Genomic DNA, 23390 nt, shown 5'->3' with positions numbered 1-23390 from the left:
TTAATAATCAGAATTCTTGATTGTCCATATAAGGCAGTGGTCCTTTTGGTTGTGACGCGCGCAGGTAGAGGAGGAGGAAGAGGTGGGAGGAGAGAAATGGAGGAGGGAGCCTAAGAGGTGATGTACAGTATCTCTTCTCCTCCTTCCAACAGCCACTCACAACCCTTAAACCCCCCCCACAACCACCCGCCCCCCTCCCCCTCCCCCGAGAAGCGCGCACTCGCGTTCAAAAACACCAAGAAACAGCGGACCTCCGCGCGCAAACCTTGGCGCACGGCGTCCGGCGATGAGCGCAGGCAGTCGGCGCGGATGTTGCGCATGAGGCGGAGAGGAGCGGCGACTCACCCAAGTTGTCGTCCAGTATCGCGCGCCGAGGAGCGCCAACAACTTTGAGCGAACTTGTCACCCCGGCTGGCCGTCGCGATCGGAATTGAGTCCGCCGCCGTGCACCTTTTTTCCCCCCAGCCCTCCTCCTCCTCCTCCTCCTCCTCCTCCTCCTCCTCCTCCTCCTCCTCTTCTTCTTCTTTTGCGCTTCTTGTATGCGCAACCAAGGTGGCGTTGAGTTGCGTTTGTGAACGGAAAGTGACATGCAGGTGCTCGGATGGACTGCGCTCGTCCTCTGCCAGTGGATCCTGCGTAAGGTGAGCTTTGAAAGAGGCCAATTGCGCATGTCGGTCGTGCGTCAAAGCGCGAAGAAAAGAAAAGAAAAGAAACAAAACAACACCGTTATTTATTGAAATGCGGTTTGGCCTATCGCATACTTTGCGTTTCATATTAAGCTACAATGTCACCAACATTTTGAAAATGTAATTTGCAATATACTTTTCCTATTTTGGATGTTTAAAATAGCCCCAAACTCTGTTGAATACAAGTTTGTGTGTGTTTATATATATATATATATATACATACACACATCATTACAACAATTGTTTGGAGTTGGTCATCCAGTCAGCGCACTAAAATCACGTCAGCTGTGCAAATCAATCATGAGACCTGCTCTGCAAGATCAAACAAACAAAAAGAAAAATCAAACTTCAAAATAGGATGGACTTTGGGTCTTCATATTGGCGCTCACCGAAAATGACAAACGCTTCATTTTCCTAACATCTCAATGAAGGTTTGTTGGCATGAACTGACAATTTTGCAGTGGTTGCGTAGTTGTTGTTGTTTTTTTACGTATGTCATTGTACAATGCAGTAAGCAATGTTTAATAATCTTGCTCTGAATCAAAGCAATTTTGACATCTTTAAAAATGTATTGCATAAGAAATAACACAATCTGCCAAGTTTCCCCCTATATAGTGTGTGTTTAAAATAACAAAATATCAGCTTTGGACCATTTTTAAAAATGTTTTGGCATCATTGCAACCACTTTTTTAAAAAAATTTTTTATTTCCTTTTAGCCTTTAATTTTGTGCACCTGCAGTGTTCTGGCAGTATATGTTGTATTAGAATAACAAAGTTAATTATTTGGGAATTTTCCTAAACATATATGGGTGTTTATTTGATTACGGGCCTTTTTGTGTCCTTGATGTAAAATTTAAAGCAAAAATGTATTTAAATTGATTTTTCTTCAATACCTAGCAGGGGGCGTGCCTAATTATAGGTGTTGTCTAAAATGTCATGTTAATATTAGGATATTTTTACATTTTTTGAGCGTTTTTATGATTGGATATATGAAGCGCTATCGTTCTACTAAAAAATGCTAAAATGGTGTAACTTTTACCATAAATTCCTTGAAATATAATAGAATTAATGATTTCTCATCATATGTGCGAAACATTTCAAATTCATTTTTACTAAAATATGTCTCTCCCTTCAAGTTGCTGTCATTACCGCCACATTGACCATTTTCAGATGAATAAAGTTTTTTCAAAATCGGATTCTTTAATTCCCTGCGTCATTTTGTCTTGTCACTCAAGCACATGCTCGGGCAGAGAGAGGTCAGACATTTTGATAACTTTTCTCCTCATTTGTACCCTTAAGTCACAAACTATTTCATTACCAAACCACTTGGTAGTGTTACGTTTAAGGAGTTTCCTGTAAAAACTTGATAAACATAGAAAAATGTTGTACAGGGCTAGCTAGCTAAAAGAAAAAAATGTAAGCTAACGCTACCAGCATAGCACAGTGAGCTAAAAACTTTGAAATGTCATTACCGTCACATGGCATCAAAAGTGCCCGAAATCAAATCAACACCCATATATGTTTCATGTCTGTACTGTGCTGTGTGGGCACCCCCAGTGTAGAGTTGTGTCGTGTATAGCATTGCGCACAACCTCTTATCTATTTATCTATTTGTGCTGGCAGCAACTTCCTTTCATTTTTTTTTTTTTCCCCCTCTTTCTGAAGTTGAACACGCCGCTGGCTTGTTTTATTATCTCCGCATCGCCGCTGCTCAAGTGGAGTTTAGTTTGGCTCGACTGCTGATTACGTGAGGTTAAATGTGTGTGTGTGTGTGTGTGTGTGTGCGCACTCATATCATCAATGGGCTTTTTTTTTTTTTTTTTTTTTTTTTTTTTAGCTATAGTTAGAATGTAGACTTAGAGTAGTGTGTATATGTGCTGGAAATGTATCATATGTGCTGAAAAGAGATCTTTCCCCCTCGGTTACATCCTTCTCCCGCTCTTCCATTACGGATAATCCGATTTTTGACTCTGAAGAATTCAAAGCACTTACAAGTATTGACGACTGTGTTCGTTAAGAGAAGAGAGCAACACTGAAGATGTTCAGTGTGAGCTCAGCGGTTCAAGTTGAGAGTTGTCCACAGCCGAGACAGCCGCATTGTTACTGGATTTGCATTGGATTGTTTTTGTTTTCATTTTATTTGGTTTTTTTTAGTATGTTGGCTAATTCAGGGTTATCGCATCGATACATTTGGAATGGCACCGATGAATCTCTTTAGGGCATAACCTTCATCACATTCTTGAGGAGCGGAGTTACTTGACGAGGTGAATCGTTGAACTTCACCGCCACATGTAATGGCGAAAACAAAAGAAATTGTGATTTAGCATCAGCGGTCTGTCTTGGGTGTGTAGTTCAAATCTAGGACAAATTTGTCTTTGAAGAAATGGCCAAAATGATTTGAAAACGGACGCTTCGCCACAAAATGGCAGACCTCGTTTGGTTTATAACATGGCTTCTTTGTGTGTGAGTCTACTCATGATGGACATGAGAGAAACTGGCTTCAGGGGCTGAATTTTCAAAACATTCAAGGGTGCTTGGTAACTGCCTCGCCAAAATGTCCCAACATTCTACATCCACATCCAATGACCACAACTCAGATTTTTCGCCATTTTGTGTCATCCATCCGTCTAGTTGCTAAAATTTGGTAGCAATCAGAAAAAAATCTGTAGGACAAGTTTACCTTGTAAGAAAATGGTCACACTGACCCTATAATTGTTGTTTAGAACCAAGATGGCAGACTTGCTATGTCTTTTCAGGCATGGATTCTTGAGACTTTTTGTGGGTCTCCTCATGATAGACAGGACTACCAAATTTCATGGTGCCAAGGTAGATTGGCCGTGGGCGCCAGTGAGTTTTGATTATTGTCGACAATATGACAGTAAGGAAGTTCTATCCTTGGAGGTGCTCTACTTTTTATGCAAGGATTAAGAAGTGAAAAGTTGAAAGAGGGACGGGAGCAATATGAGCATCAGCCATGATTTCGGTTCTCTTTCAAATGTGTTGGTTCAAATCCCGGCCCCGCCTGTGTGGAGTTTGCATGTTCTACCCGTGTCTGGGTGGGTTTTCTCCGGGCACACCGGTTTCCTCCCACATCCCAAAAACATGTGTGTTAGGTGGATTGGATGAATGTGAGTGCAAATGGTTGTTTGTTTCTATGTGCCCTGCGATTGGCTGTCGCCCGATTATAGCTGGGATAGGCTCCCAATGAGGATAAGCGGTAAAGAAAATGGATGGATGGATGGATGGATAAAATGGAATGGCTCCCCCCATCCCAGGCTGCGAGTGGTAGAGTCCTGTCTTTATAATTTTAGCATATTACGTCATTCTCTGTGAACCAGAAAGAACCTACGAACACGATAAAATCGTCACTATTTTTCCTGTGTTCTGTAAATTAATTTCTTCGCTTTTGTCATTGCCCCCCCCCCCACGCTTCGTAATACAAATGGTAGAGTCCAGTCCCTCCCGTACGTGTTACATCATTCCCCTTGAACCAGAAAGTGGCCTGGCAGAAGATGACAAAAACACGACACTTGTGTTACGGCTACTTGATGTCAATGTGTTTGGAAAAACCTGATTTTCACATTGCGCCAGTCGTTAACTAGCCATTAGTATTTCCTGCCTCGTGGTGATTGCAGGAACTTGTCATAATGTGTCCAAAGAAACACAAACACATCTAATAAAGAACATTTTATTTTCTCTAAATCACAATAGAAGCATTTCACCACGCCTCATTATTGAAAATGGTATGTTCCAGTCCTATGGTGGGTAGAAGCATGCTAAATTTACTCCATTATTAACACTACTTCTACTTCGTTTACATTGCGCTACGTTCAGCTCGCTACTTTTATTTTTCGTAATTTATCATTGCTTGCACGATCTACAATATATGTTTTGCTTTGTCAGAGCGACTTTCCTGTTTTTTTCAATCGTCACATGTTGTTTTATTGACGAGATTCGACGCCACATGGATTGTTCCCTCGTTAACCATTTACTACATCGCTCTTTTCGGAGCGCACATTGCTGCTTGCAAAAACTTCATTTTGTGAGCAGTCCACGCTTGGCAGAAGTCTGCTAATCTCTTACATTTTGTCAAGTACTGAGCTCAACCAAAACAGTCAATGCTGTCATTTGTATGAACTCAGAGGCACCTTTGGACTGTATCTGCTATAAAAGGATGTCATCTATTAGCAAGTCTTATGTAACCAGATGCAGTATATTTTGGCTTTTTCCACATTCGGGCCAGTTTGTTAAGAAGTTTGAATTTCAAGCATCCTACACTTTTTTCCACCTTGTGCTTTTTGAAAGCGTATCTACGCTAACAGCTCTATGCAAAGCAGCAAGTTTGAAAAGCTTCTTTGCCGTTTCGGCAGTCCCGGTACGAACAATAGCATTAGCCGCCATCTCAACCTGACAAAATCCTCTTATCCCCCTAGCGTCCCTCCCACCTCCTCCTCTTCCTTATAAAACATCTAGCAAGTGTATATAAACCCACAGGCATATTACAACTAGGGAGTGACTTTAATTTCATTGTGTATATACAGTGGATATAGAAAGTCTCCACACCCCTGTTTAAATGTCAGGCGCTCCTGTTGTGATATGAAAATATAACAATTTTCCATCATGAATGTGACCTATAACCTGAGCAACTCAATTGGAACAACTTTTAGAGAGGGGAAGTAAACAAATGAGATAATGTGGTTGCAAAAGTATGCACACTCCCTTCTAACCGTGGATGTGGCTGTGTTCAGCATTAACCAATTCCATTCAAACTCATGTTATATAGGAGTTAGCACACACCTGCCACCATTTGAAGTGGCTCTGATTAACCCCAAATAAAGTCCACCTGTTCTAGTAGGCTTTTCCTGATATTTTTGTGGACACCTCTTGCAGCACAAGCCTTAGGGTCAGCAGAGAGCTGCCACAGCATCAGAGGGATCTCATTGTTTAAAAAGGTATCAGGCAGGAGAAGGGTACAAAAGAGTTCCCAATACTGTGGAACACAGTGGAGACAGTCATCATCAAGTGGAGAAAATCTGGGACAACAGTGACATTACCGGGAACTGGACTTCCTCCCAAAACTGATGAAAAGGCGAGAAGAAAACTGGTGAGGCGAGACAGCAACATTAAAGAAGCTGCAGGAATCTCTGGCATGTGCTCACTGTTTAATGCACGTGACAACAATTTCCTGACTGGGTTATGGGGTTAGGTGGAAAGACACAAGCCTTGTCTTCAAAAGAAAAACACTTTCAAGCCCACACAATCTCCTAAACGCATGTGGAAAATGTGACATGTTCCAATGACACCAAAAGTATGTTCGGTGCAAACCTAACAACCAAAAGAACACCATACCTACAGTGAAGCATGGTGGTGGCAGCATTATGCTTTGGGGTTGTTTTTCTGTAGCTGGAACTGGGACCTTATAGTCAAGGTGGAGGGAATTATGAACAGTTCCAAATACCACTCAGTGTTCGCAAGAAAATGTCTGATTTTTGCCGAAAAGCAAAACAAAACAAAAAAAACGTCAGGAAAGGACTACTCGAAGAGTTGAATTTTATTTGGGATTAATCAGAGGCACTTTAAATGACGACAAATACAGTGGGTACGGAAAGTATTCAGACCCCCTTCAACTTTTCACTCTTTTTATATTGCAGCCATCATTTAAGTTCATTTTTTCTCTCATTAATGTACACACAGCACCCCATATTGACAGAAAAAAACTGAATTGTTGATATCTTTGCAAAATTATTAAAAAAGAGAGACTGAAATATCTCACAGCCATAAGTATTCAGACCCTTTGCTCGCTCAGTATTTAGTAGAAGCACCCTTTTGAGCTAATACAGCCATGAGTCTTTTTGGGAATGATGCAACACACCTGTTTTTCACACCTGGATTTGGGGATCCTCTGCGATTCCTCCTTGCAGATCCTCTCCAGTTCTGTCAGCTTGGATGGTGAATGTTGGTGGACAGCCATTTTCACGTCTCTCCAGAGATGCTCAATTGGGTTTAAGTCAGGGCTGTGGGTGGGCCGTTCAAGAACAGCCATGGAGTTGTCAGGATTATGGAGGCCATTGTGCTCTTAGGAACCTTAAGTGCAGCAGAAATATTTTTGGAACCTTGGCCAGATCTGTGCCTTGCCACAATTCTGTCTCTGAGCTCTTCAGGCAGTTCCTTTGACCTCATGATTGTCATTTGGTCTTATATAGACAGGTGTGTGGCTTTCCTAACCGAGGCCAATCAGTATAATCAAACACAGCCGGACTCCAATGAAGGTGTAGAACCGTCTCAAGGATGATCAGAAGACATGGACAGCACCTGAGTTAAATATGAGTCACAGCAAAGGGTCTAAATACTTATGGCTATGTGATGTTTCAGTTTTTCTTTTTTTAATAAATCTGGGGTCTGAATACTTTCCGTACCCACTGTATCTGTTCACCCCCATTTAACAAGCGTTTGAGTGTGATTGGTTAATTCAAAACACAGCCACATCTCCAGTTATTAGAGAAAAAAAATATATATATCTTAATTTAATTGAGTTGTATAGGTTACAATAATGGTGGAAAAAACTTTTGAAACGATTTATCTTGGTCTCACATTTAAGTATCACAAAAACCTGGTATTTGAAGAGAGGTGTGTAGACTTTTGATATCCGTTGTGTCTGCGTCGGATTGAGCTTTGTAGTACGGTGTCACAAACTGGTGTTAAAAAATGTCCTTCAACACGGTTTGGGTTTTTCACACACAAAATGTTTTCTCATCGGAGATTAAAGCAGGTGGTTGTATTTTATTTATTTTTTTTCCTCGTTACCCCCCACCCGCACTCCCCCTCTCCCATTGGGGGTCTTTCTGTCCATCCATGGATGCTGTCTAATGGCCCACTTTCCACCAGCACTCTGTAATCTGTGTAAATGACAGTATATGCCCATTCGGCCCAGAGATTTGATATGTAATCTGCGGAATCATGACGACGGAAGCAATCACATTTACCGCCGCGATTGGACCAAATTGTGCCCACACATCAAAAGCCCTTCCTTAAGCTTAAAAGAGAGAGGGGGGGGGGGGGGGGGGAAACAGCATTTTAATGGTTTATTTGAATGGTTTCCCCACATGGTTTTGTTTCACATTGTTTCACATTAAGCAACAAAGCCATTGCTTTTTAACATAAACAATTTTACCTCAAGCTTTTGCTCCCATCAGCCTTAAGGAGACTGCACTTTAATTAACAAGGGAAGATGACATACCGTTTATTCTCATCACATATAATGCCGCAATACAGATAGCTTCTGTCAGGTCATCAGCCCTCGTCGCCAGAAATGTGATGGATGGTTATTTAATGAAAATACGTGTTTAATTAAAAACATGGTGTCCAAAATATGTCTGATACGCTTTCAGTGGTTTTCACGTCTGCCTCACTCATAGTTGAGAAAAGTTTGAATCTCGACTTCCTTCTTGTCGATTTTACTTTTATGGCAATTGTGCGTTAACTACATGACAAACGGGTGGGAAAATAACAAAATACAGCAAAATTGACAAAGAGACGCATGGAGAAACACAGTTTTGTCTGCACAACACATGAACAACTGCAAATTAGTTCGAAAAGTGTGTTTTGCTCTGCAAACGGCACTTTAAGGGCGACAAAGATCACAGTATCGGCTCATAACAATGAACGAAAGCTGTTATGAGCACTTTACATAGTCAAATACAAAAGACAAGTTCGTCATCCATTTTGCAAAGCATCATTTGCTGTCGTCGAAGTGTTGTCATCTGTGTCCTTAAAGTATCTCCACACACACACACGGCTGAAAAGGCGCCTACATGGTGATGTGATATCAGTACGTACAGTATCTTAGAATTTTTAAGAGTACTGATATCTGTACAGTATCGATACTAGTAAAATGACACCGATAACGATACCCAGTACTGGTATCAGCATTCCTATTTTGAAGTGATCATTCTTTTTGAAGTGATTGTTTTTCAACAATTAGCATCCATGTGGCGGTGTTGTTCCCCTTTAACCAACGGATATCTAAAGACAAACAGTGTATTCTTTGTCTTCTGCGAAATATGACTAATATTACTGCCGTACTGAGAAGCTGATTTGTAGCCATTACTTTGTTTAAAAAAAAAAACAAGTACCAGCCTATTAATTCAGTGAATGAAACTACTTTATCCCAGATTTAGGTCTTTACATCCATTTGTTTTGTGTACCTCACTGATGTTGATCAGTCATGCTGTGCTTTACATTTTTAATCCTGTTATTATCCACTCATCCATCTACTCCCCCCGTTAAATTTATTTATGCTTTGCTGTAAAAGCTGTGTAAATAGCACAAGGTACTCAGCCAAAGAATAAACAGGATTTTGTCAAGAGAAAGCGTGGGTAAAAAAAAGAAGCTCTATTTTTTTTCCTGTTAAGTTTCAGACACGCCTCCAGCTGTCTGAGTCGTCTTGTTTTGCTGTGGATTGACTTGCTTGTGATTTCCAGTTGGTTGGATTTCATACAAAAGCAAATAAGGTTGGCGGAAGTTTATTTCTTTTGGACTTTTTATATTGGAAAGGAGCGGCACGGTGGACGACTGGTTAGAGCGTCAGCCTCACAGCTCTGAGGAGCGGGGTTCAATCCTCGGCCGTGCCTGTGTGGAGTTTGTATGTTCTCCCCGTGCCTGCGTGGTTTTTCTCCGGGCACTCACTCCGGTTTCCCCGCCTCCTGCCCGATGATAGCTGGGATGGGCTCCAGCACGCCCGCGACCCTAGTGAGGAGAAGCGGCTCAGAAAATGGATGGATGGATGGATATTGGAAAGGAAAATATGGAAATGTAGGGACTAGGGAGGCTGACGGTTTGAATACACCCACACTCTCTCGTCTGGGTTTTTATACAAATTCATGTAAAACGGTGCAGTGAATTACAGCATGGTGCTCGATACAAAACAGTGAGTTGCAAGTGTTTTGCTGACTGAATTAAATTAGGTTCCTGCGTCACTTTTTAAACAAGGAAGCTCAAACTCTCTCGCAAGCAGCGATTAGCACATAATCTTATGTCACTTATTTCCAAAGACGGACATTAATTACTAACATTAACACTCCTTGCCTATGTCCTCTGCGTCATGGCTTGGCCAACAAACATAATGGTGCACTGCAGTGTTTCTCCAGTGGTCATTTAAGAGGAAATTACGCAAAAGGTGAAGTTAAAAAAATTGCGGCAGCACAGTCAACACACATTCAGGTGTGCTGCACAGAAATATTTTCTTTTCAAAAAGGTTTATATATATGTTTTATTTAATTTCAATCAAGGCAAAACAATTCAGGGTTATTGATCAAATTCATTAATTAAAAAAATACAACTGTAACCCAAAATAATAATAATAATAATAATAATAAATAGAGTCTAAATTGCCCGTAGGTGTGAATGTGAGTGCGAATGGCTGTTTGTTTCTATGTGCACTGCGATTGGCTGGCGACCAGTTCAGGGTGCACCCCGCCTCACGCCCGAAGATAGCTGGGATAGGCTCCAGCACGCCCGCGACCCTTGTGAGGATAAGTGGTACAGAAAATGGATGGATGGATAATAATACATGAATAGATATGTAAAATAATATATAAATGTTAATATAATATATAAATATATTTCTGTATTTTTAATGTATCCATCCATCCATCCATCCATTTTCTGAGCCGCTTCTCCTCACGAGGGTCGCGGGCGTGCTGGAGCCTATCCCAGCTGTCATCGGGCAGGAGGCGGGGTACACCCTGAACTGGTTGCCAGCCAATCGCAGGGCTCATACAAACAAACAACCATTCGCACTCACAGTCACACCTACGGGCAATTTAGAGTTGTCAATCAACCTTGCATGCATGTTTTTGGGATGTGGGAGGAAACCGGAGTGCCCGGAGAAAACCACATTTTAATATATCGGTTAAAAAACTAATTTGTAAATATAGCTCTCGTAAAGAAGTATTTTTTAAAAATGTATTTTTGGATCATAAAAATGACTGTGGCTGCTAACTGACTGCTGGCCTACAAATCAGAACATGCAAGATGGCCTTGGGTTGTGGAAAAGAAGGCCTCTGCAGCTGTTGCCGGGGCCCCATGTGGTTGGCCCAGTTGGAGCCCTTGTCCCAGCTTCCAATGGCGAGTCTCTGTAGGACTGCCAGGTTTAGCACCGCATGAGGGCATGGCAGTGATGATTGGCTCAGATGAGGAAGTCGAACAGTAGTACACCAAACCCTCATGAAAATTCCCTTCAAAAGTTCATAAATGGCTATATTAATAGTTTAAACCCTAAATTTACCCAAAATATGATCCCGAAACACTAATATCCTCTCATGCTCATTTTCTCATTACCCTTAAAAGATAAATTTGTCTTACAGATGATTTGATTTCAAAGTTCTCAGTTATACATAGATACTCTCATTTTTTAGAATACATATACAGTGATCCCCGTATATTTGTGCTTAACTGCTCACAATCTCAACTATTCATGTTTTTTTTTGTGTGTGGAACCTATCCCTGGGTATTTGCTGAAAAACTCAGCTATTCACGGTTTCTGAGCTCTTTCTGAAACACCCTAAAACGCCACCAGATGGCACCACAGCCCTGTCTAATAGGAAAGTAGTACATTGGTGTTGTTAAACCATCTCGACTGAGAGGCAAGCTTTGTATGTCGCCAAGGAGCTCATTTTAGAAGTTAGTCTTCGCCGCATGTGCATGAACATGCACTTCGGGTGCATTTCTTTTATAGGGTGTCCGATCCGATTTTTGAGATAGGAAATCGGTCCGATGTCAGCAAAAAAACAAGGATCAGATCGAACTGGATCTATAATCTCAGATTTCACCACTCTTATACAAGCAGTGCATTCCATGCTCCGATTCAGCAGAGACCAAGTGATTACAAGAACAGCCTGCTAAGGCGCTAACATAGTCGCAAGGAGTAAGAGTGAATGTTGCTGGCTTCAAGTCATTTATTGACACTCCAGCTGAACTTCACTGTAAAACTAAACAGACATAACAAAAGAATTACACCTATTGGGTGTTCAAATACATCCGAGACTTATTTTTTTCTTCTTCGAATTTTGTTCACAAAATCGCTATCTCAAAGCTAGCACATAGTGAATGAGAAATACCGTTGACGAGCTAACGGAAATTGAACTCACGGTACTTATATCTCTTCAAATAATGAATATTGGTACACAAATGCTGTATAAACACATATAAAAACAGGCAATATAACAATACTCTCTGGCATATATTCTATATTATAACTAGTTATAATCACAATATTCAATCGTGACTTCTACATTGTTACTGCAAATGTGTATCTCATTGCGTGTACACTGCCCCTCAGAGGTCAAGACGTGCACAGCAGTTACTTTTTATAACCCATTGGTTAATAATAGGGCGGCACGGTGGGCGACTGGTTAGAGCGTCAGCCTCACAGTCCTGAGGACCCGGGTTCAATCCCCGGCCCCGCCTGTGTGGAGTTTGCATGTTCTCCCCGTGCCTGCGTGGGTTTTCTCCGGGCACTCCGGTTTCCTCCCACACCCCAAAAACATGCATTAATTGGAGACTCTAAATTGCCCGTAGGTGTGCATGTGAGTGCGACTGGTTGTTTGTTCCTATGTGCCCTGCGATTGGCTGGCAACCAGTTCAGGGTGTACCCCGCCTCCTGCCCGATGACAGCTGGGATAGGCTCCAGCACGCCCGCGACCCTAGTGAGGAGAAGCGGCTCAGACAAATGGATGGTTAATAATAAATGGGTCAGTTTTTCCTCATACCTAGTGTTGCTGATTATTGTTCTCTGTTTGAGTAATATCACTTGATCAAGCCCTTTGTAACATTTCATACTACAAAATAAGTAAACTTGCGGCCGCATGTTTCGGGTGAAGAGAGGGGCGGAGCTGTCAACTGATCAGCAACTGGTGGTGAGTTGGCTCCAATGGTGGGTCCGACCTGGCAGGCCCAAACATATTGTGAGGGTCTGCTGGGAACGTCTGGCATAATCCCATTTCAGAAGGAGTTTCAACTCCCACCTCCGGCAGAGCTTCACCCACGTCTCGGGGGAGGCGGGGGACATTGAGTCCGAGTGGACCATGTTCGCGCCTCTATTGCTGAGGCAGCCGACCAGAGCTGTGGCCGTAAGGTATTCGGTGCCTGTCGTAATTCACTCACCGTTGGTGGACACCAACGGTGAGGGATGCCGTCAAGCTGAAGAAGGAGTCCTATCGGGCCTTTTTGGCGTGTGGGACTCCTGAGGCAGCTGGCCAAGCGGGATGCGGCTTTGGTGGTTGCTGAGGCAAAAACACGGGCATGGGAGGAGTTCGGTGAGGCCATGGAAAAAGACTTCCGGACGGCTTCGAGGAAATTCTGGTCCACCATCTGGCGTCTCAGGAGTGGAAAGCAGCGCACCACCAACAGTGTGTATAGTGGGGATGGGGCGCTGCTGACCTCGACTCGGGACGCTGTGAGTCGGTGGGGAGAATACGTCGAAGACCTCCTCAACTCCACCAACACGCCTACCCATGAGGAAGCAGAGTCTGGGCTATCTGAGGCAGGCTCTCAGGGGTATCTCTGGGGTTGAGGTCACCGAGGTGGTTAAAAAGCTCCTCGGTGGCAAGGCCCCGGGAGGTGGATGAGATTCGCCCGGAGTTCCTAATGGCTCTGGATGTTGTGGGGCTGTCCTGGTTGTCACGCCTCTGCAACATCGCTTGGACATCGGGGACAGTGCCTCTGGATTGGCAGACTGGAGTGGTGGTCCCCCTTTTTAAGAAGGGGGACCGGAGGATGTGCTCCAACTACAGGGGGATCACACTCCTCAGCCTCCCTGGTAAGGTCTATTCAGGGGTGCTGGAGAGGAGGGTCCGTCGGGAAGTCGAATCTCAGATTCAGGAGGAGCAGTGTGGTTTCCGTCCTGGCCGTGGAACAGTGGACCAGCTTTACACCCTCGGCAGGGTCCTCGAGGGTGCATGGAAGTTCGCCCAACCAGTCTACATGTGTTTTGTGGACTTGGAGAAGGCGTTCGACCGTGTCCCTCGGACACGCTGGAGAGACTATGTCTTTCGGCTGGCCTGGGAACGCCTCGGGATCCCCTCGGAAGAGCTTGAGGAAGTGGCTGGGGAGAGGGAAGTCTGGGCGTCCCTGCTAAAGCTACTGCCCCCGCGACCCGACCTCGGATAAGCGGTGGAAAATGGATGGATGGATGGAAATAAGTAAATTATGTATGATTATTCTTGAAATTGGACTGATATCGGTAACGGCCAAAACTGAAGGCTGCAAAATCGGTATTGGATCAGAAGTGAAGTTGGATCGGGACATCCCTAATTTTTGGGAAATCAAATCATCTGTAACCCATTTATTTTTAAATGTAATGTAAAATGAGTTTAAAATTATATTAAACTGTTTAGGGATCATAGTGTGTGGTCTTTACACTTTAATCTCTTTATAATCAATTTGTGGGCAACGTAAATTTTGCTAATGGTGGCAGGGCTCTGTCTGCTATTACTGTCGTTTTTTTTTTTTAATTTATTTTGGATGCAGTGATACATAGTGACTCTAATTTAAAAAAAAATACATATACTATTCCAAATGAGTCTTCATTTTCAGTTGGCTACATGATTGGCTGCACTCGCTCAGCATGTAAATACATCCCCGCCTATTAGCGTACAGCACTACTATTGTTTCTATACGTCACACGTATCTACGTGTGTGTGTGTGTGTGTGCGTGTGTGTGTGCGTGTGTGTTTTTTTTCCCTCTCTCACCCAAAAGTCTCACTGCAGAAAATTGCTGCCCAAGAGTTGGCCGGCTCCAAATTGTGAAGGCCCCGAGGAGGCTGCAAAAGAAATCAATTTGGAAAAAATTGTCGTAATTGATTCGCCGTAAGGACTCTCGACGCACGATAATGGAGCCGCCACGGAAAAATAAGACCTTTTTCTCAAGCGAATGTGCAAATACACAAGGTAAAAATGAAAGCTTACTCAAGTGCTCTTCAGCTGCTGAGGTGGAAGAGACAAAGTAGTGGCTTTTGAGGCGCAAAAGCTTAAGAGGGAATACTTTGCTCAATCTGATAAAGCGATGTCGATGTTGGGGCGTTGATGTTCGGTACCAACGGGGAAAAACACCCGACACCGCACAGAGTGCAACTTCCATCCAACTTCATCCATCATCCGTCTCATAACTGAGCATGTTTGCGTGAGTTTATCATGAAAACAAGTTGAGCTCATAAGTTGTTTTTTTTTGGGATGCGTTGTCATGATTCATACACCGGTGTACCTTGACTCCCAACTTTAATTTGTTAAAGCTCGACCAAGCTCGTAACTCAATTGATTCATGTCAAATCGTTTTTTTCCCATTGAATTAATTGAAATGTCGTTAATCTGTTCCAGCCCCCCAAAAAACACCTATTGTTTGTTGTTTTTAATAATAACTAACAGCACTGTATTGTATATAAATATAATTTTAAAAATTATTTAAAAAAAAAGGACAGCAACCATATATTTATTTTATTACTTATATACATTTGAAAGTTTTTTTAAAAAATGTTATTTATTTTTTATTTTTTTTACAGAATACCAAAATACCAATGCGAAACGTGTATGTGGTCCACGTATTATTTTACCGGAGGCACGGTGAGCGACTGGTTAGCACATCTGCCACACAGTTCCGAGGACCGGGGTTCAAATCCCGGCTCCGCCTGTGTTGAGTTTGCATGTTCTCCCCGTGCCTGCGTGCATGGTAGGTTGATTGAAAACTCTAAATTGCCCTTAGGTGTGAATGTGTGCGCGAATGGTTGTTTGTTTATATGTGCCCTGTGATTGGCTGGCGACCAGTTCAGGGTGTACCTCGCCTCTCGCCCGAAGATAGCTGGGATAGGCTCCAGCACGCACGTGACCCTAGTGACGATAAAGCGGTACAGAAAATTGATGGATGGATGGATTTGTGCCTCTGACTTTTGAAGTGACCAAAAGTAATGGGACAATTAGCTGCAAGTATGGTATTATTATTATTAATGCTACCAAGGAATAAATTGTGTTGTGATAAGTTGAAGCCGGTTTTTAATAAGCTTAAATGTGTTTAAAGCATTGAAAAGTGGTGTCTCTGTACTGTGTTTTTTCACCTATCGCGGGTGGGTCTGGAATGTATTTCCTCAATAAACTTCACTCTAGTACGGTAGACCCTGAAGTGACTGTGTTTAGTTATTTGTCGTTGTGATTAGTGTTTTGTTGTTGTTTATTTGCCATTGTGTTTAGTTATTTGTCATTGTGATTAGTTATTTGTTGTTGCTGTTTTTTTTATTTGCCATTGTGTTTAGTTATTTGTCATTGTGATTAGTTATTTGTTGTTGCTGTTTTTTTTATTTGCCATTGTGTTTAGTTATTTGTCCTCATGATTAGTTATTCACTGTTGTGTTTTGCACTTCAGGGCCACTGTACTGTAAAAACCTGAAAAAAAGCGATCACATAAAAATGTGCAATGTAGCGGGGGAATTAAATGGGAATGTGCCACACAGATGTGCAGGTATTGTATCAAGACATGTAGTCTCAGTGTCACTGTATGTGTTGGAGTTTGTGTTGTCCTCTTTAGCATGACTTCATAAATAAAGAAGCAGGGGGGAAATGCAGGGGCGGGGGTTTTGGATTTGAAGTGGTCAGCCCTACTTTGGACGCCCGTGCTGGTGTTGCTCCACTTTTGAGGGGTCCCCTGTCATCTTTGTGATGTGCGCTGTGTGCTAATCGTCCTTCCCTGTGTTTCCTGGCGCCCGAGCAGGAGCCCGAGTGCAACTTTTGGAAATAGATCACGTCTGAAGGGACTCTTGGCTCCCGATGAACGGGCCCCGCGTTTGTTTCATACATGCATGATGAATCGCGGGGGGTTGGGCCGGGGGGGACGCCAGTGGTGGCTTGGAGCCACGACCCCGTTGGTCAGCGCGTTGCCGAGTCTGCACTCTCGCTAGGAGGAGGCGTGCTCCGTCTCATGTTTGTGCTAGTTCCTGGACTACTGCGTATTCTAATATGTACTGGTGGGATGCACGCAAAGTACACACATCCTCTTTGAGTGGGTGTGTCGATTGTGCATTTTTTATCCAAAGTTTGGACGGGTCGAGCTTTTTTGCTGGGTTTTTGTTATTGTGATGCCATAGCAGAATGGAGCCCTTGATGGCGAAGAGTAGAAAAAAGTGTGATGCTCACCGTGGAACCAAAAATGGAACTTATTGCAACAGCAGAAAAGTGGCTGCAGGCTGCGCAGTCAAACTTGAGCAATACATATAATTGAATATCTATTACTTGCACCAATGAATTTTGCCCAGCAGTCACCACGTCCTGCGCACATTTCCTTGAAGGACCGCTCTAATCCTGTGAACATTGACATTTATTCCATAGTTCTGGACTTAAAAACAATGTCTGCAGAAAAAATTCCCCCCCAAAATAGACACAGTAGTAATTTCATGCTTGTTGACAAATTTTCTTTTCAGCCAGATTTTGGACTGCCCATATTTGGTCACATCAGTAAGTAATCCAATACAATAATCTACAATATTCTATGAAATAATAATAATAATAATAATAATAATAGGAAATTGTATACATTGTAATGATTTAGATTATCTATAAATCTATACATTATGTAAAAAATATTTCAAAATACAGAACAATACAAATAAAACAAATATGCATCCGACATCTTAATGATAAATAAAATAAGTCAAATGAAAAGTAAAATAAAAAGGTTTTATTTCCACCCATAGACCCATACAATTAAAGTATTAATAATATTCTCAATAATTTTGAAACAACAATAAATAAGTATAACATAAAAATATACAGCACACTATTATGAAATACAATCAACAACATTATTTAAATGAGAGCTTAATCAATGGAAGTCCATTTTGATTATTTTTATGATTTGGTTTACATATATAGTTATTTAAACAGTTGACTTCTTATCATCAATCATAATAATAATAATGATATGTCTTAGCGTGCCATCAATGAATGGCTCGTTGTGCACTCGTTCATATTCAGTGGTATTAAGATGTACTTGCGGCTCGGGGGTGGCGGGGCCTTGGGCTTGCTTGGCACGTCTTATGATTAATAATCACACACCTGCGCGATATATAGAAAAGGATTTTGTGCATGTAATGAAATATTCAAGCGCAATGTGAGTCACCAAATATCATAACTCACCGGCGCGGGAGGAATAGAGAATGCTCAGGGTCAGCGCGGAGTGAGACCCCCGCCACAGATGGAACTGTCGAGGAGGGATGAGGATTTTTATTTATTTGATTTAAAAAAAAAAAATCATTTTTAATATTCTCAGCATGACCTGTAATCCATTAATTCAGACACGGCGGTGGATTTATCGGACAAGAAGAAAACGCAGAAGAAGAAATGTCTTGCGTTGACCTCCTAGCTTAAGCCTCACTATAGGCGCTCCAGCTCGGCACTCACAATATGTTCGTAAAAATAAAAAGGTGATGTGGAAATCTGCTGGACATATGATATTTGTCGTGGATTTGCTGCTGTTTTTGTTTTTTTTTTCACATTCAGTCTTGTTTGGGATCCTCTGGAAATGTAGGCGCTATGCGAGGTGTCAGTTTTCAGGATTATAACGACACAAGCATTTAATATGTTGTGGATGTCTTGTCATCCAAAGAGGTCATGTTAGCGTTGGTTATGCAACTTAACCCGACTTCACTGAAATTCAGTTGGGGTCTGGTACAATTTTGGTGCAGATCTGGATAAAGGTGTCGATTTGAATGATCATGAGCTTTCTTTGCCGTATTTTTGGTGTAGATCTGGTTCAGGTGCCAACTTTACCAATTTCCCTGAACTTCCGTGGCTTAGTGTAGAGCTGGATACAAGTGGGTTTATTGATTTCGCTGAACTTCTGTGGTGCAATATTACTGCAGGTCTGGATAACGATACCAACTTAACTGATTTCCCTGTGCCTCTGTGGCGTACTTTTGGTGTAGAGCTTGATGAAGGTGCCAACTTAATCGATTTCCGTAAAGTTCTGTGCCATAGTTTTGGTGTAGAGCTGGATAAAGATGTCAATTTTACTGATTTGCCAGAAATGATCTAGAGCGATTTTGGAGTAGGTCTCGCTAAATTTCCATTTAGCTGGATTCTGTGAAACAATTTTGAAGTAGTTTTGGATTAAGGTGTCTATTTTGTCGAATTGCCTGAGGTTCTGCGGTGCAGTCGAGGTGCAGATATGGATAAGGGTGTCAACTTAACATTCTCCCTGAACTTCTGAGTGCACATTTGGTATAGTGCTGGATAAAGGAGTCGATTTTATCGATTTCCCTGAACTTCTGTGGCGTGTGTGCGTACTGTAGTATTTAAGTTGCACGTGCGCCTTTACGGGGGCAGTGAAATCAGGAGTTGGAGTCGTGTTGAGTGGTTATACTTCAGTGTGAGTATCTGGGTGTGAGTTGTGGCCTACAGCAGCTGCTTGCGAGTGTTTTGAGTCTTTTGTTTGTCCCGTTCGACAAACGGCTAAATCAACGACGTTGATTTTCCTTGCCCACATGTTAGGGCATTACAGGACCTTAAATTGCTTTTTCCCCCCACTACACTGGAGTGGCGGCGCAACAAATTTTGGCTTGTCATATAAGGCCAAAATCGACCAAGCGACGGCTCGTAACAAGAAAAACCTGCAACTTGAGGCACTCGTATATCAACGTACTGCTGTACTTGTATACCATTAAAAAGGCAATTTTCCATAATATGTCCCGTTTAATAGTAGTGAAAGGTCAATGAACAGCAATACAATGAAAAAACATGAACATGAGTGTTATTGTTCCGCCTCGTCGCAGGTCGGCGAGTGCCGCTCTGCTTTATTTATGCTTTCCTGGTAGCTTATTGGCGAGTGGTGGAGAATTCAGATGAGGTGCGAGCACTCAGCATGGATGTCCTGCTGCCTGCACTTCCCTCGCGCGCTCGTCTTTCATCTCCCACCTTTTGTCTTCGCCCGCCACCTGCCCCGTCCAAACTGTCACAATCCAGCTTCTATCTTTCTCACTTTCGACACATTTTGGGCCTTCACAGACACCCGTAACCTCCTTTTTCAACTTCTCTAAACCCACTGTGCCTGATTAAATTGTCCACTGGGCCCATGTAAAATATGAGCGGAAGCGGTCATCCTGTCAGCAAGGGTTCGTGGTGCCAGAATTTCACGTTCTCATTTATTTGCTTTTTTTTTGTTTTTTTTATTAATGTCTACCTTCTTTCTCTGTGGTTCTGTTTTTATGGCTCACTTCCTTTCTGGCTTTTCTTGGATCAGCAGCGTAATTATACAAAAAAACTTCCTCCTATGTTTTTTTGTGCTTAATTAGACCAGTCTTTCCCAACCTTTATTAAGCCAAGGCACATACTGTGTTTGACATTTGAACAATCTCACGCTGCACCACAAAACAAATATGCAATTGATGCCCAACTCCCAAAAAATGTGTAACGCAAAAGGCGAATAGGGGAGTTTTTCAACAATAAGCTGGTATTAAAAAAAATGCAAATAGATGAATTAGTGAACAGATAATTGTATGTACTGAAATCATTTTGATCTCATCTCAAAAATGTACTTAGTCAGTATAAACTCTGTTCATCTGAACGCAAAGCTAATATTCTGTTGTGTAAATGGCACCAGGTGGATACACATGTTCGTTGTACCTTCTGTCATCTAATGGAAAATAAGGACATTTCTCTGACATGGATATATGAATAAAGATTCATTTTTCGGAGTAAATAAATCATGATTTTCTGAACAATTAAGTGAAATTGGATAATTTTCTACAGCAAACCTGATGATGTCTCATGGCACGCTAATATACGGCGGCGCACCAGTTGGGAATCACTGAATTTGCAAAGGTCCAAAGATGGGGTGGGAGGTGGGGGTTTCGGGGCAAGGCCAGGACAAAGTTAGCTTCCAGACTGTTCCGGCAGGAGGGGAACATCCCGAAATCTCCCTTTTGAATCCCGCCGTCACAGTGGCAAATGTTCTTACACGCTGCATGTATGCGAGTGGGTGAGGACTGCATTCACACTGCGTTCCAAATTGTGATAAGCCGATGCTGTTTTTTTCCTAAATAGTCAATGCACTTTAGAAGGCTACATTTTTTGATCATCAACAATTAAATTACTTTCTTTAATCATCCAGATTTAATAGTATTGATTGATTGTAAAATTACTCTAAATCAGATGTGGGCTCTGTTGTTTCTTTTGGTTGGATATGGTAATTACATTTTTTTTTTTCAATTCTTAGTCTTTTAATTAATTTAAAAATCCTTACTTGATTTACTGTACATAAAATAATACATAGTAAAAAAATATATCTAAAATATATATGTGTATATAAACATACACATACATTTGCATGAGCATTGATTTCGGTTTTATCTTCAAAATAAAGTATTTTACATACACCACTACAAATGACTTGGACTTGAATGAATGTTGAAAATCAAATGTGGCCCTTGAGCACTAAAGTCTGTCCGCCTCTGCTCTAAATACAGTGTTCTAAATGATGCGCAGCACTTAAATGCTATTTCAACCAAAAAACATCTTTGCCGATTAAGTTTCATATTAACCATAGGAGCACGTCTTTAATTTCACCATAACAGCTCTCCCATTTGTAGAACTTAACGGAAGTCGGTGGATATTTTCTGCATGTATGTCATTTGGGAATTTAAGAATTGCCTTTTTGAGGTACGTATCCTGCTGTAAACGCTCATGGAGTTTCTTTTTAAGGAATGTTGCACCGGCTGTCAATAGGGTTGAGGTCAGGGGAACACGCTGAGTTTTCCTCCCTTTATACCCATAGCAGCTACGACTTCAATCACGTTCATCATGACAAAACGCACGAAATTCAATAGAGAAACTTGTCAGCCATATTGGTTTGAAGGTCCCGGTTTTCGAGGAACTCCTCCCCCTTGGGATTTCAATTGTCGGAAGCAGATTTCACGCAGGAGATGTCACTCTCTGACTTGCCTGCAGTGACCAGTCGGTGACAGTCACTCAATGAGCCACCTGGGGAAAGAGAAAAGAAAATGAGGGCTAGGAAGTGACAGGCGCATACAGGACAGTACAGGATGTTCTCCCAATGTGATGGTGAACATGTCCCTGTGTGTCGGTGTGCAATGCGGCAAAAAACTATAATGGTAGTAAGTCGAGCGCAGACCTCCACCAAGGCTGAACTGTAAACAAGCCACGATTGAAACCCCAGAACCTCCGACTGTGAAGCTGACAGGCTAATAAGCGATGTCGTTCTCTCCTTGACTTCACTTGTGCATTAAGTTACGTCATTTTGAATCTAAGAATATGACTCTGTAACTATTATTTTTGATGGCCCAAATAAAAATGTCACGTGACCTGACTGGCCCAGTTTCGGTGGGGGAATGGTTGAAAGTTGACTTGATTAGACTGGTAATTGTATAATTCATGTTCATTGGGCATGGTTTATCTTAATCTTGTTTTAAGTAACAAAATATATGAAATAAATACGGGTGATAGAAAAGTGCAACATTGAACTGAAACTCACTCATACTGTAGAATTAAACAACAATAAGTGCATTTTCATTAGAATTGAAAAACAAGTTAGGAGGATATAACACAAGCAATATAAAGATGCTTAATAATGGATGAAGTTACCGTAAGCCTGTTCTCCCAATTGTAATTAAGAGCTGTACATACTATAGTCACATAGAAACAAAGTGCATTTGAAACTAACAATCATGGAACCAGAGCAGAGAGTCAGAACGTGAACTGTGACTGTGTGTGTTCCGGTATTCATCGCTGAAGTCTGTTTACAAAGTCACAGCATGAGAACATCCCGCACTGTGGGGTCCATAAATCAGTCCCCCATGAACACACAATATGAATCCAGAGGCTATTGTCAAGGTATCTGTTTAAGTTTCTGAGCTTTGGTCAAAAGTCACATTATGTATGGGGACCTGCTTTTTGGGCACATCATGTCATGGGACCGTAAATCAGGTCCCGATAAAGGGAAATCCCATAATATAGTAACTACTGTGAAGGTATCTGACATTTCTAGCAGTGGCCCCTTTGTTGTTGATGTTTTTTAAATCCCTGAGTGTGTTGTATGGTATCCCCCACATGACAACAAAAGTCTGCTTGTACGGTCACGTCATGGGGGGGCCTTTAGCGCTATTGGGTCCAAAACTCAGGTCCCTAGAGGAGAAACCCATAATAATAATACAGGAGCTAATCTGAAGGTATCTGGGAAGTCTTGAGCAGTGATCTTTTCGATATGTTTTTCCATGTGTGTGTAGTCTGGTATTATACAACACGTCATGGAGACTAAAAATCAGGTCCCCCCCATAGGGGAAACTACATAGTGCTATGTTTTTTATGTGGTTGTTCCTATGTGGTTATAAAAGTCATAAATACCATAAACAGGCTTTTTTACACAGGCCAGCCAGCAAAGGGACTTTTTGCGCTATGGCGACCTGATTTTTGGTCCGCATGAATACAATAGCTATTCTGAAGGTATCTGAGAGGTTTTCAGCATTGGGCATATGACTTGCTATGCATTATGACTTCTGCTACCTTTCAACATTGTCCTTTTTTCTTTTTTTTTTCTTTTACAATTACTGTATTTTTGTTAAGTTTTTATCAAGTCAAGGATGGTACTTTTGTGTATTGATCATGCGCTGAGGGTCCAGCACAACCCGCCGAGCCCTATAAATCAAACCCGTG

General features: G+C 41.9%; 1 protein-coding gene across 1 annotated transcript in view; it reads left to right on the top strand.

Moving 5' to 3' along the window:
* The first annotated feature begins 220 nt into the window (after positions 1–220).
* LOC133484153 (neurexophilin-2) overlaps positions 221–23390 on the top strand; it is a 53176-nt gene continuing 30006 nt past the window's right edge. The window contains exon 1 of the mRNA XM_061786314.1: positions 221–641. Coding sequence (XP_061642298.1) covers positions 588–641 — 54 coding nt within the window. The 5' untranslated portion in view covers positions 221–587. The remainder of the gene's footprint in view (positions 642–23390) is intronic.

Source organism: Phyllopteryx taeniolatus, chromosome 9 (assembly GCF_024500385.1).
Source record: "Phyllopteryx taeniolatus isolate TA_2022b chromosome 9, UOR_Ptae_1.2, whole genome shotgun sequence".
NCBI lineage: Eukaryota > Metazoa > Chordata > Actinopteri > Syngnathiformes > Syngnathidae > Phyllopteryx > Phyllopteryx taeniolatus.
This window is presented reverse-complemented; position numbering and strand designations above follow the sequence as displayed.